At 43.7% G+C, this 13,995-nt stretch overlaps 2 protein-coding genes across 5 annotated transcripts in view; one reads left to right on the forward strand and one right to left on the reverse strand.

The window, feature by feature from the left end:
* LOC149352740 (uncharacterized) overlaps nt 1-3,836 on the reverse strand; it is a 40,172-nt gene extending 36,336 nt beyond the window's left edge. For all 3 annotated transcript variants that reach the window (XR_016290848.1, XM_089581965.1, XM_089581964.1), the window contains exons 1-3: nt 3,663-3,836; nt 3,231-3,423; nt 1,807-1,968 (exon numbers count right to left, since the gene is read on the reverse strand). Coding sequence is in view for 2 of the 3 variants with exons in the window: in XM_089581965.1 (XP_089438091.1) it covers nt 1,807-1,968; nt 3,231-3,404 (336 nt within the window). In the remaining variant the exon portion in view is untranslated. The remainder of the gene's footprint in view (nt 1-1,806; nt 1,969-3,230; nt 3,424-3,662) is intronic.
* Nucleotides 3,837-4,092: 256 nt separating this feature from the next.
* Nucleotides 4,093-13,995, forward strand: part of Snx21 (Sorting nexin 21) — a 35,141-nt gene continuing 25,238 nt past the window's right edge. The window contains exons 1-3 of one of the 2 annotated variants that reach the window (XM_089581972.1): nt 4,093-4,468; nt 10,790-10,926; nt 13,477-13,858. In XM_089581972.1, the coding sequence (XP_089438098.1) occupies nt 10,825-10,926; nt 13,477-13,858 (484 nt within the window). In that variant the 5' untranslated portion in view covers nt 4,093-4,468; nt 10,790-10,824. Of the gene's footprint in view, nt 4,701-10,789; nt 10,927-13,476; nt 13,859-13,995 lie in introns of both variants that reach the window. The other variant, XM_089581971.1, reaches the window with a different exon arrangement.

Here is a 13,995-nt window from a genome sequence, read left to right on the forward strand (position 1 = left end):
AGCTGGAACTTTTAGCTGTGACCTCCTTAACATTAAAGGTGCCTGCTAGGATACAGTGTTGCCTTGCGAGAGCCTACTGCTCGCAGCCAAATCTGAGAGTAAATAACTTCTATGGTAAGAACAGCAAACAGCTGTACAAAGTCTAAAGGCATACAGATGCAGTTTTGCATGTTAATATTTTTGCCTTGAAAAATCACTGCAAGCATAGCAATCATAAAAAAAAAATAACCTCAGAAAAAATGAGCACAATGTGACAAATTAGAGGCCATTTTTTACCATCAACACCAGCGTGCAGCTCCCATTACACCCATTGCAGCATTGGGGATCATGTGAACTCGGAAATCTCTGATCTGGGGAGAAGTTTGTCTGCTAGCAATTCCACCACACTGGCAAGCAGTCTGTGAGGTCCCTGTTGCTATTTGTTTCACAGACACATCACAGTTCTTGCTTTGCTCGGACTACATATGTCACTCAATGCTGATTTCCGTGCGGATGAAAATATCGAAGCCGCTCACTGACCAGTACTGAAAATCATATTGTTACGGGGAAATACTATTTACATTTATTTACAAGCGGTAGGTGAATAGTTCCTAGCGGCGAGCAGCAGGAAGCACCAACGCCAGCAGGAAGCACCATCAACCTCTTCTTCTTCTTGCGACCCTTTCACAAGGGAGGCCACTTCGACTTCCACTTCCTCTTCGTCGTAACAATATGAAACTATATCCTCCACTGAATTCCTGCAACTGAAACTTGCTCGGTGGCATCCATATACGCCAAGAAAACAAATTACCTTATGTCCCTTGTTGGTATCCGAAATTTCGTGTCTGTAACCCTTCAAAGCACAAATTTCAGGCAGTGCTCAATGCAAAGGCAACCCTGCTGACAACCACGAAGTGACAACAGCTGTAGCACAAGGCATGCAGACAAAGTGACTGCCGTCACTGCTGATTGTGAATGCACTATGAGCATGCACAATGCACAGAAACTTATTAGTGCTACGGCAAAATCAATGACGTGCGATTTTTCTTTAATGAACGGTTCCAAGTCTTATCACAGCACACGAGCGCGTGTGACATGCTAGCACACCAATGTGCACTGAATGGTACTAGGCTGTGTCTGACAGTTTCAGCAGAACCACACAACCTAGAATGAAAGTCAAGAAAAGTGAACAATTACAGTTAGCATCCACCTGAACAGTGTTTTATTGCGACAAAGGCAAGCTAAACAGCTTTCTCAAATCTTAACTGTAGGAAGAAAATTCATACTTGTCCAGGGCTTGATCGATCACCACCTCAATAGGGCAGCTGTTCAACCAATGAAGCTTTTAAATGTAGCAGTATCACTGGGCTCAAGTGCACGCCTTTAAGATCATTGCGACGCTTGTTTAATTGTCGTAGTGTTCAACACATTCATGGTTCAACCAATGCGTTCAATTCCTCGTTTTTGCCAGCTGCCATAACGGAGTGGAATGTCTTTCCAGACAGTGTTGTGAATGAAGTTAATTCCCTAAAATTTAAACAGATGTTGATTGATTTATTCCCCTAATTCCTGTTGAAGGCCCTTTTTCTTTCTTTTCTTTTTCTTGTGTTTACCTACTTACTCGCTTGTTTTTCTTTTGAAGTGTCTACATGTGTCTAAATTTATGCTCCCAACTTTGTTCTTTGTGATTACTGTTTGCCCCCCCCCCCTTGCCCTTAAGGGTAAATAAATGATGATGATGAACTCTAACTGCTCCTTTATTAGGACAGCTTTCAGCTAGGAGATCATCTACTGTTTTTTTTTGTCATTATTAACATGATCACTAACCTGAAAAGTCCAAAAGACGGCGAAGCGGACAACATTCTTGCCAACTTCTTGAAACCTTTCATCTCTACCAATTTTGATAATGCGAAAAAGGAGGAAGGTTGACAGCCGCACTCCCCACAAGCAGACAAGACCAGTGACGAGGCATTGTCTGGGGCTGTAAGTCTGAAAACAGTTCAAGGTACAAACTGGTGAGTGGTGCATTCTTTCCACAACTGTATATGCATGTGTACCTGAACAGTGTGGAACAAATATTTTGCACGTATCAACACCTGAGCATATGACCCGCTGCCACTACTTAAATAGCTCTAGGCCTGTGCACATGCGCAAGAACTTGAGGACACAGCAAGTGAAACTTGACAGCCACTGCAGAATTTGTCTAAGAACAAGTGGTCATGCCCACATATATGGCTTGTGCATTTATGCAGCTGCATGCATGCATGAACATGTTCTCTAAAAGTCACATATCAGACGTTGGCTCTACTGCTCCGCAGCATACTGTTCACATTATGGCCAATCTTTGATGCACTCAGTAAAAGTGCAACTTAGCTCTTTGGGAAACTGATAATTCACATGAAAATGGAGGCACTATTTCCAGTTGAATTTCCAGCCGGAGTGGCTGGAAAAGGCACTTGCATTTCCACTTCTAGCTGGAAGTAGAAAATTTCCAGCTGGAGCTAGCTACAAGTGGAAATTTTCTAGCTAGAGCTAGCTGGAAAAAGAAATTTTCCAACTGGAAGCAAGAAATATTCCAGCTGGACACGGTTTCCCGTTCCATAATCCAGCTGCATAGAACCGTAAAACATTTTCATCTATCGTAATAAACTCCTTTACCTTTTTATTTAGAAAGGCAATGGCTAATATAGTAACAAATTTCTTAAATAGATTGTGCACTCTAGTATAGTCTACAAATTATTTCTCTGAAGCTCTGAGACTAATTAACCTTATGTAATGCTTACACAATACTGGTCGCATTTGACAGCTTAGCTTAAATATGAGCGTCGACCAAAGGAGACCATCATTGCAAATACGTGGTACCGCCAGATGAGGATTGAAGAATAAACCTGTACAACATGCTAACTAAGAATTTCCATCTCCAATACTGTTGCACAGCATTGAGGCCAACCAGAATCCAGCCACCAGGCAGCAACGGGTCTCTCGTTCAACAGTGCAGCGTTCTATGCTGTCTGGACACAGGAGCCCCATCACCCGTCCCTTCTGTAGACTTTATTCGTGGAGCAAACCTTTTCGCATTTATATCATTCCCTTTATGTCTAGAAACAATAGTCATCGCTAAAAAAGATGCTGCAAAAATTCGCACAAGATTAATGCTGGTGTTGCATGCAGACACATATACCTTTATCGGGAATGAGATACAAGGAACGACCGAATAAAGCGTGCAAGCACATGCGTGCGTTCATACATACCTGGGCTAGAAGGAACACCGTTAAAGCTAGTATAATAAAGTTGGCACCTCCAGCAAAATCTGTCAATTTATCAAAATGGAATGTGGCTGCGATGACAAAGAAAATAAACTGCAGCCCGACAGTAATAATGGCAGAAATGGCCAAATGGTCAACGTCAAGTATTTCTACTGCCATCCGTTGGTGTCAGTAATTCCTGGGGAAAAAAAGAAGAATAGAACACAGTCAGGCAGGGTACTTACTCACGTGAAAACACATCGGGAATCGTTTGTTTTTCTTTTTTTCAGTCGACTGATATGTCAGAGACAGTTCAACGGCGGTATTCAAGTTACTGAATGCCCTTGCGTCACAGACCTTTCCAGCAGTGCTCTCGTGTGATGCGGGGAAGTACGCACCAGCAAATTTAGATTTTAATTGTTTCCGATGCCTGCTTACCTCTCAGTGTTCATATTTGTGACAGTACGAAGACATCATCGTGTTCGTAAGCCGCGGCGATTTTGTCTCCTGAGCGAGAGAGCATAGTTTTCAGCCGCAAAAAAACTTTCAACACCGGAAGACATGTCGTTTTCAGCACAAGAAGCCTCAATGCGCTGAAAGTGTGCGCATATGTATGCGCAAATGATGCGCAAAGTAACGGAGCATCTACAAGCATCCGCAGATCCGCATCACAATAAATAAGGTACATGTGTCCACAAGAAATTATAATGTTGATTGAATTTAAAATTTTCAATCATTTAAAAACAATTTTTAGTGTTCTGTCGTTTTATTTTCACTACAGCCAGACCACAAGGGTGCCGCCCCCCCATGTCGCCCCCGCCCCCTCCTAACTGTTTTTACTTTTCGGTTTCGCTGTTCTGTTGCTCTGAAAACCAATATTTCTCGAGTCAACGACTTATGTGCAATGACACTTTTTAGAGCCATTAGCATTTAAAAGAAGAAATATAGCCTAATGAGATTAACCATTTGGCCGAAGACGACGACAGCGCCCTATCATCCGCTGTGTGACAGCGCCAATGCGCTCGATTGATCAAAATTCGTTAAAAAGATGGCTGTCGGCATAAGTCGCTGCAATGTTGGCAAAAAGAAAAAAAAAGTAATGACTTGAAGAGTGAGGCGACGGCACTGAGGCTCTCCTCCTAAGTAACAGCTGTTTTCGTTAAGTATTCAGCGCGTTCGTCGCTGGGTTAACTGACTGAGGCGTGTGCTCTCGCAGCTGCGCCACGCAGAGCTGGCTGTGGCAGGTATTGACTGCTTTGTAGTATTAACAGCAGAAATGTTGTAGTGATGGTTCCGAAACGACGTGTTATCACGCGCATACGTGCTTAGTAGTTATGACCTCCGAGGAACTGAATTCGTCTCTTTCTGACGACCTGGACGAACTGCGTTGTTCCCAAGTCGTGGGTACCCTTTGCTTTTCCGAGGCTGCCGATGACACGGGGGAGTGTTTCGTGTCGTCAACTTCGAGAACAATTCGTGAGTGGCTCACATTCTTGCTTTTACCTTACTTCTCATTCTTAGGTGCCCATTACGATTTGTTCAACAGTGATTATGAGATGTGGAGACCGTTGGCGATAGCAGGGTAGCTTGCGAAAATCACTGCGAGCTGAAAGGGTCGATCGTGTCGAAATTTCGGCGCTGTATCTCTTGGTATAGCTACAAATTCTGAGTTTCGTCGTATAGAATCTGCCCAGTTTTTAGCACTTAGCCTAATTTTCTTGCTAGATAACGTTTCAAGGAAAAGTAGTTAAGAATCTCTGAACTAATCTAGGGGTCCGCGGCTGTTTATGACTTAGTTCTTGTCATTCGACCTCATGCGACGCTGCCTCGACGACGAGGAAGGCAAAATCTGTGAGCTCTCTCTTTGCTTTCATTTTTCTAGATGTTTTCACATTTATTTGTTATGCAAATACCTATTGTTCTTTGACGCCGCTGAGCAGCTTAAGTTTTTGAGACAGATGAACGGATGTCGAATAAAAAAGAGATTTGGAAGCTGCTGCTGTTTAGTTAGCATTTAATTTTTGCTTCCCATGTGCCTCATCTTCATGCTTCTGAAGGCTTGCTAAATACATCCTTGCAGACTGAGTGGGGAGCCTTTTTGTAGACTGTGGCAGCTGCAGCATTAATCGCGTCTTTTATGGTATGATATCTGCATGATCATACGTTCACCGCGCTTTCTCTCGAATTTCGGCGCCACAGTCATTGTTTGCAAGTTTTTTTCGGATAGATGTGAAGTGATAGCATAGCATAAACAACTCCGTTTTTCTATGAACCAACCGAAGCACCCAAGTGCCCAAGTTAACCATCCATCAGGGCCAAAAAATTATGGTTTTCATGGTTATGGAAATGCCCACTACATCGTCGTTTTGAAAGTCGGACGTTGCTGCTTGACTACTAGGTTATGTTGCTTATGTTGGTTGAATTAAAGGCCACTAAAAAATAAAATAAAGTCCACGTCACTAATTAGGTCATTTCTGTGAACAGCTTGTGTAGTTTTTTTTTTTTGGAGGCACATGCATTGTGCAATTCATAGTTGTAAACGCATCCCCCTAACCCAGCTGTCTTGAATGTAGACTTTGTAACCAACTTGTAGCAAATATACCTTTGCACGAAAAGGAAATTGTATCTATATATAAAAAAAAAAAGACTTGGTGAGGCAGCTGTGAAACAAAAATAAAAGGGGTCGGCAGAATCCAGCGCCTGTCCGCATGATATGAATTGGCGTCTGCTGTGAGGTGCAGATAATCTGGAACCTTCAGATCCTCGGAGAGCAAGCACTTGCGCTGGAGGCAGTAGTATTGGCAGCACATAAGGAGTAGCTTGGCATTTGCATGTTATGAAATGGAAGTCCCTAATGAGGGACCATTGGGTTTGCTTGATGTTTCTGCTGATGTTGTGGTGTTTTAAAGAAGACTTGGTGACTCGTATAGTAGTGGTGAAGACTAAAAGCTGTGATAGCTGAGGTGCATGTAAATGTCATGAAATTAGCCTTGTGTTGACAGCAGTGCACCAAGGCAGCATTTCATGCTTAACCTCACAGAGTTGGCTTAGCTGATGCGGAGTAATATTCATAAGAACAGCACTTCATCTTTATATACCATGCCCGTGCTGCTTCACTAAACATGGTTATGCTTTTTTATGTAACCCATGTGACATGAGTGACATGAAATTTTTTGAATGCCATGGGCAAATATGTAGAAGTGATTTTGGTTTGCATATTTCCAAAATTAGGGAATGAGGTGTTTACTTTTGTTTTAATTATGTGTGAGGTACCATATTTCCATCTCTCTTCTCTTGACTGTGTAATGTTGTCAAGGGGGACCTTTGGTCTTAATTTTTTCCTGCATTTGCTATTGTTCTGGTTGGTAGATGCTAACTGCATCTTGGTTTTAATCCCCATTGCCAAATTTGAGCTGTGTTAAACGTACAGGGTCAATCACACTTAGAGGGAACACACGTGGCTGCGCACACGTGGAGCACTATTGCGACCAAGCCAGTGGCAAATACGTGCAAATGGGCATATGACACGAAGCACCACGTCGAGGTCCCTCTTCTCGTGTGCCACTCTGCATTCATTCATGAATGGGTTAGATGCAATGGCACTCAGCAGGTACGTGGCCACGCGGAGCCGTGTTCCCTCTAAGTTTGATTGACCCTGTACTTAATGTGTGTTAATGCAAAATTTATGTTAATGCATTTTCAGAATTACTTTTTGGCTTACCTTCAGACATGGTTTTCCTTCCTTTCATTTCTCGTGCCTTTTGTTCTGTTCGGCTTCTTCAGACATCTAGTAATTCTAACCATACTTGTTCATAATTTTTTTGTTATTTGCTGTTGAAATGCTTGGTGCTGCAGCCACTATTCAAAACCTGCAAGTCATATTTTTTTGAGCTGCACTTCTAAATTGTTATTTTCCTTCAAGTGCTTATGAGAAAGCCCTCTCTTCTGAAAGTGATCTCATTTAATCCCTATGTTTAGAAGTAATGTGTTTATTGTATTTTGCATGAGACAAAGTGTGTAAGTTGCATGCTCCCATTGTATGGTTGATGAGCACTGTGTGTCTTGCTCAGTAGCCCTTTTGTACACTGTGTAATTGCAGCATAAGGCCTCAAAACTGTTATTGTTCATAGTTTATGTTGTCTTGTTTTGCATACATTGCATGTTTTGGCTCATCTGTAATCTGAAGTAAGGCGCTTACCACAGAGCTTGTTTTGCCACACTTTTCTGTTTTATTAAAGGCTGAGAAAAAGCTTAAACTGTCTGAAATATTTATTTGGGACTCCATAGCATAGTAGGTAGCATAGCTGATAACAATTTTAGCTATGCTACTTGGACTGATAATACTGAACTGATTGGTTTTTGTTCGTTGTGTTTAGAAGAATCCCTCTAAGTGGTGTAGATTCGAACTAAGGGAGGAATTTGTCATTAGCGTTCACCTAAGTGCAGCTTGTGCTTGAGTGGATGCTGGTGAGTAATTTCTTCCTTATTTTAAATTTCTTCTTTAGTATTGACAGAAGAAATTGCTCAGCCTTCCATTTTTAATACAACTACTTTTAACTAAAGTGAAAATTACGACCTGTTGGTGCATGACAAACAAGTACGAAACAGTGTTTTCAGCGCTCTTTCTTTGCCTTGTCCCTGCGCTATTTTGTACTTGTTTATTACAGTTGATGTTATTCTATCGCTTTAAGTTTGTCTGAGCCTTTAATTGGTCAAAGCTGTCTCTTGTGTGATCAGTCTATGGGGTCACTATAGCCCTTTTATACAGAAGTGCCAATACTCATCAGCTCATCTCTGTGCTCATGTGCACAGGTTTATGGTTTAAGGCTGTTTTAGATAGTTGTAGCTTAAAGGGAAACTGCATAGGTTTTAGAAATCAACGAGCTTAAGAGGGTCGAATGTGTGAAAGTTGCAGGTAAAGCATGCGAAGTCTTTTTGGGCTAGCACTTGAAATAGTGAAGTAATCGCATATTAAAATCCGGACGCCCTTCAAGCTTCTCCGCAGCGCAAAACGCCAAGTGGGGGACGCATGATGACGTCATCGAAGGTATCGGTACATTTCCAACGCACAAACGCCTGCTTTGAAGGAAAAAAACGAACGCCACCGAAGGCAAACCCTGCCGAGAGTTGTTTGGCAGCGTCTAGCGAGTCAGGGCAGGGTGTGGCTGACGACAGCGGTAATTTGAAATGATACCTTCCGTGACGTCACGCTGAGTTTCCCTGCACTCCTCCGGTGCATTGAGGAGAAGCGCAAAATTCAATCGTCAATTACGTCACTATTTTAAATGCTAGTAAACACTTGGCATGCTTTACCTACAGCCTATATAAATTTGAATCCTTGAATATCGCGAAATTCTCAAAAAAGTGCTGCAGTTGCCCTTTAAGCGTCGCTGAAAGGATCTTGCTTATTGTCATACTTTAAATATTCTGAAATACAGTTGCAAAAGCTGGGCTGCCATCTAATCCCCTAAGCAGTGATCAAACCACTGGTCTTGTTGCAGCATGTGTACTTGACAGCTGTGAGCATGCAGCTCATTGGCATTGCATCACGTTGAAGGGGTTGCTTGTGACTGGTGGGTGCTAAAAGAGCATGTAGAGATATGCAGGGGACAGTTAAAGATGCTTTCTGCAAGGTTCTGAAATATTGGGTGTTTCACCTAGTGACATAAGTAAAACAGCACGAAAGAAGAAGCCCGAAGGTGAAACGAAGAAGGCACAGCCTTCGGGCTTCTTCTTTCGCGGTGTTTCAGTTATGTCAGAATGGACCAACTAGCCCAGCAAAAAGTTCTGTTTCACCTAGGATGGTTTACATTTTTTAAAAATAGGCTTTTTGAGTTAGAAGAGTGATTTTTTTTGACACAGCATTGTCAGTGGTGTAGTGCATCAGAATACAGCTAAGATGTGCTAACTAGCAGGCTGGTTGACTAGTAACCGAAGCGTTGGCCTTTTGGCATCTGCTTCGCATTCAGGAGGTACTGGGTTCGATCCCCAGCGCCGCTGGGTACCCACTGGTTTTTCTAATGGGTACAAGATTTCCCCTGGCCTGGTGCTTGGCTTCACTTGAGCGAAATGCTTGGGAAAAGGGTCCTGGACCAAGCTGTTGCGTTGGCGGGTGGTCAGTGACTCTTTCCTCGTTCTGTTGTCAAACAACTTAAATCCGCCTCGTGCAGTAAAGTCCACTTGTGGCCCTTTTTTGAAGTGTCTATTTAAGCCCACAGTGATTTGATTTGAAGGTGCAGGCTCCTTTCCCAAACCATGCAACCCTAGGGAGCCGAACACCAGGCCAGGACATAGCTTGTATCCGTCTTGAGAAAACCGGTGGGTACCCGGCTGGCAGCGAGCGTTGAACCCACCACCTCCCAAAGCCGAAACGAGTGCTTTTTAACTCTGTTAGTCTCCTTATTTATTGAGAGGCATGTAGCCCATCATAAATGATATCAATATCAGTTTTTATAATTTCAAAAATGCAGTTACCCTCGGTGCTGTGGCTGAACAAGTTTTGGCTATTTCGACGATTTACAAGCACTGGAAGGGTTGCTTTACCTGCAATCTTCTTGAAAGTGCATGTATTTTACCGCGATGTAGGCAAAATTGGTTGGGCTACAGCACTGGGGGTGACTAAAAACTGATATAGATATTACTTATGGTGGGCTACATGCCTCTCAGGAAATAAGGAGGCTAACAGTAATAGTTAAAAAGTTAACTATTCAATATTAGTTAACCAGCCTACTGGTTAGTGCCTCTTAGCTGTAATCCGATGCTCTACACCGCTGAAAATGCTACACTGAAAAAAGCTCTTTTCTAATTCAAAAAGCCCATTTATAAAAATTGCATAGCATCTTAGGTAAAACACCCATTATGTATGAGCATGTCAAACCTCTTGAGTAGAGGAATAGACAACACTTTACAGGCATTTCCTCATTACTTTTCACAGAACCTTTTTTTTTTGTCGCATGCACTTATTCTGTTGATAAAGTGTAAAACATTATGAGACAATTTAACATACAATAACTGAAAATTCTAGGTACATTAAGCATTGACCCAATCATGGTCGCCCAATGTTTGACATAAGGTGCATTGTATCTGCTGCTGCTGAGAACTGCTTCTCGGTGATGGCACTGTCATTGATGGGATCTTGGTTTCTTGATCTAATTAAAGTACTGAGTACCTCAGTGTCAGTGTTAGACTAGTGCTAATTACTTTACCATATTCCACTGCACAGCCAACAAACAAACATATAGTATGCTTAGTTTGTGTTATAGGGCCCCTTTAAGGTGTCGTGCATCATCTAGTACCTATTCAGTTACCCACATGGAATCTCTTTTTTTTGCATTGTTTAATACCATGTTACCCATTCATGTTACTTACATGGAATCTGTTTTTTTTTTTGTGTTGTTTCTATTGAATGTGTCTCATGCACACACTGATTTAACTAAGCAATGCCTAATTTGACATTTAATGGTGTTGTTTGGTCAATGTTCCATGCTGTGGACCGTGTAAAAACATTTTTTACCAAACATTTTGAATGAAAAACTTCATTAAAAATATTCTCTCTTGGTTTCTAGGGTCGTGGTCAAAGACTTCACAGACAAATACCTTGATGGCTTCAGCAGGTGATCCACCTTCTAGGGTTGGGCCACAGCAGGTTGTCTTTGAAATAGTGTCAGCCAAAACAGTTGTTGAAGGACGCAAGAAGTTTGTGGTAAGTGTATATGTATATTTTTGCTTTGCATTTGCTAAATGTATTTTGTCTTTTATGGCAAAATAGTACCTCACCTCCTCACCTCCAGTACCTCACCTAGTATGTAGCCAGAAAGATCGCATACTGGGTGGATATATGCGCGATTGCATAGCTTGGGTCTAGTTTTGGCGTTATGGTAGCTTCATTGCGGTTTTAAAGGCCTGAGAACATGAAAAATTTTAAAAGTAACGTCGTGGTGCAGTGCCCATCACTCTTGTGCAGAGTGCTCAAGCTTTGTGCTGCAAAACGATAGTAATCTCCTACCTTTGCACTATGGCCGCCGCGGTGGCTCAGTAGTTATGGCGCTTAGCTGCTGACCCGAAGGACGCGGTTTCGATCCCGGCCTCGGCGGTCAAATTTCGATGGAGGCAAAATTCAAAGAGGCCCTTGTACTGTGCGATGTCAGTGCACGTTAAGGAACCCCAGGTGGTCGAAATTTCCAGAGCCCTTCACTACGACGTCCCTCAAAGCCCGAGTCACTTTGGGACGTTAAACCCCCATAAACCATAAACCAAACCTTTGCACTATTCCCAGCTGCGAGTCTCCATTTGACTTTCACTATGTTTCAAATGGCAGAAGAATTGGAAGGTGGCTGTATGCAACATGAGGGGTGTCCTGCCCTCTCTCTCTCTTTTCTTCCCATTTCCTCCCCTCTCTTCTCTCTGGCTACCTGCTCATGGAAGACAACAGTTCATCCATGTGGCCTGTATGGCGAGATGAGTTAGAGGCTCCTTGTCTAGGCTATGCATTGCTTCTGGAAGGAACTGACAATCTCATCAGCTAGGAGGAGTCAGTACATCCCCCAGCCGCAGTGATTGTGTGTGCCTTCTGAACAAAATATCCATTATTTGTCACTGTGACCCCTTAAAGGGCCGCTGACCAGGGTCCGGACATTTTTGAAAAACAAGCCCACTGCATAGATGAGGCATCGAAGATAACCTGTGCAAAATACTAGAGCCATGCGCGCCCCGAAAAGCTGCAAAAATTCAAATCAAAGCCCGCTCGTTCTTTCCTTCAACAAAAACGGCCCTGCCCCACTACTCTGAACCCCGTTGACGTCATGGGGGTTACTTTCGCTAAAGGCACTCCATTGGTGCATCAGTCTGACTGATGGGAGAAGGTTGGGCTTAGCCTTGGCATCGCGTTGTCTGCACAGCGCTTTCCGTAGCGCCTTCTGTTCTGGCACATGCCTACAAACTCGCATGAAGGAACAAAAAAAAAAACTGTGGAGGGAGCGTGCAGCGACAGTCTTGAACCCTAGCCATAAAAAGTAAAAAATAGTAAAACTGAGGGAGTTGGTTCGCCCCCCTGCCGTGATCACGTCATGAGACGCTCTGCGTGCGCGCTCCCTTCTCAGTTTTTTTTTCTTCTATGCAAGCCCCCCAAAACAAGGTTTTAATTACTAGTGCAGCAGAGCCTTTCCCTCGCTCGCCCACTTGACCACTCCGCACACACACCGCTTATCCTTCATGCATCTTGTGTACACCTTGACTCCAATGAACGACATGGGCTTCGGAGCGGAGAAAAGACACAAACACACAGAACACAAACACACATGAAGAAAAGCAAACGGGCGGTTGCCGGGTCCGCACTTCGCCGTGTGTTTCGAACACAACCGACTTCCGCCCCTCCGCTCGTGAAGCGGTGGGGAGGCCTAAAAAAAAATAAAAAGGTGGCTCGCTAACTGGGAATGACAAACAGATGTATGAAAGGATGCGCTCGCTAACAAGTCTAGCGAGGGACGAATACAGGCCGGTAACCGGGGTCGAGCAGTTTTGTTGCACCCCCAACCAGGAAGGGCAGGGAATGGAGTGGCGAAGGTGAAAAAAAAAAAACTTCAAACAGAAAAGAAAACAGCAACTGGGGAGAGGAAGGACAAATAAAAAAAAAAAACGCGGCGAAACATTGCGAGGAGATCCAAAGAGCAAAACAGAGAGGGTGTTAGGAAACCCGCAGCACCCCCCCCCCCCCTCGAACAGACCCAGCAGCAAAAACCAAGAAAAGAATTCTATTGAAGGCGGGGCTATGACGTAGATATGTGACGCACTCCACAGACACTACGCCTCCGGCTTACATCGGAGAAAGAAGGGGTGATTTTGCCTTGCCGAGCCTACTCGACGAGGAGCGGGAGAGAAAAATTTCGAGGAGGGAATGGAAGGAGAGGAGGCTCGCTCAAAGAGAGGTAGAGAGTGTTTGGGACCAGGGGGTGGTCACAGGCCCTTTAAGGTGCGACGTATTTATTTGTAGCTACCAGTATGATTAAGGTAACTTTTCAAAACCTTTCTGAATGATTGTGTTATTCATATGCAGCAGATCCTCGGTTGTGTCAGTCATAAGGACAGGCACTGATGTGTGCCTGGTTTCATTTTTTATTTGAAATAGACCCTTCCTTGGTGCTAATGGCACATGTAATGTAGTGTGTTGGTGGTAGCCCCTGGCTGCAAGGGCATTCTTGAGTTTTAACGAGTGCTAGACACCTTAGGAGTTGTTTCCTTTTATCGTTCCTGCCAGTGCTACACAGTGTTGGTGAAGAAGAGCCCTGGGCTGGAGCGTCTTCCAGGGGTCTTGGAGCGTCGCTACTCAGACTTCTCAGCCCTGTTCGCGGGCCTTCGGCGCCGCCACCCATCATGTGTGGCCTTGCGAGACTTCCCATTTCCTCGCAAGGCACTACTGGGCAACTTTACCACTGAAGTGATAACAGAACGCAGTCTGGCCTTTCGCCGCCTGCTGTCCCGTGTTCATGCTTCGCCAGAGCTGCGCCGATCTCCAGAGTTTGCAGAATTCACTTGGCGCCGTGAAGTGTGCCGTGCTCATCGACTGATGGCTGCTGGCCAGTTTGAGGATGCCTCTGTTCTCCTCGAAAATGCTTACTCTGTTCAGGAGAAGGTTCTTGGTGAGTAGATCATGCTATTCTTTTATTAGTCAAGTTTGTTTCGTTGACAAAAGTGATGTTCAAGCTTTCATTCTAGAACTACTACTTTACACTAGCACTAGTGCAAAAAGCAGTAGTGTTAGTGTAGAAGAGCTAGT

The sequence above is a fragment of the Amblyomma mixtum genome, chromosome 3 (genome assembly GCF_055824585.1).
Source record: "Amblyomma mixtum isolate Tamu chromosome 3, ASM5582458v1, whole genome shotgun sequence".
In the NCBI taxonomy this organism is placed as follows: domain Eukaryota; kingdom Metazoa; phylum Arthropoda; class Arachnida; order Ixodida; family Ixodidae; genus Amblyomma; species Amblyomma mixtum.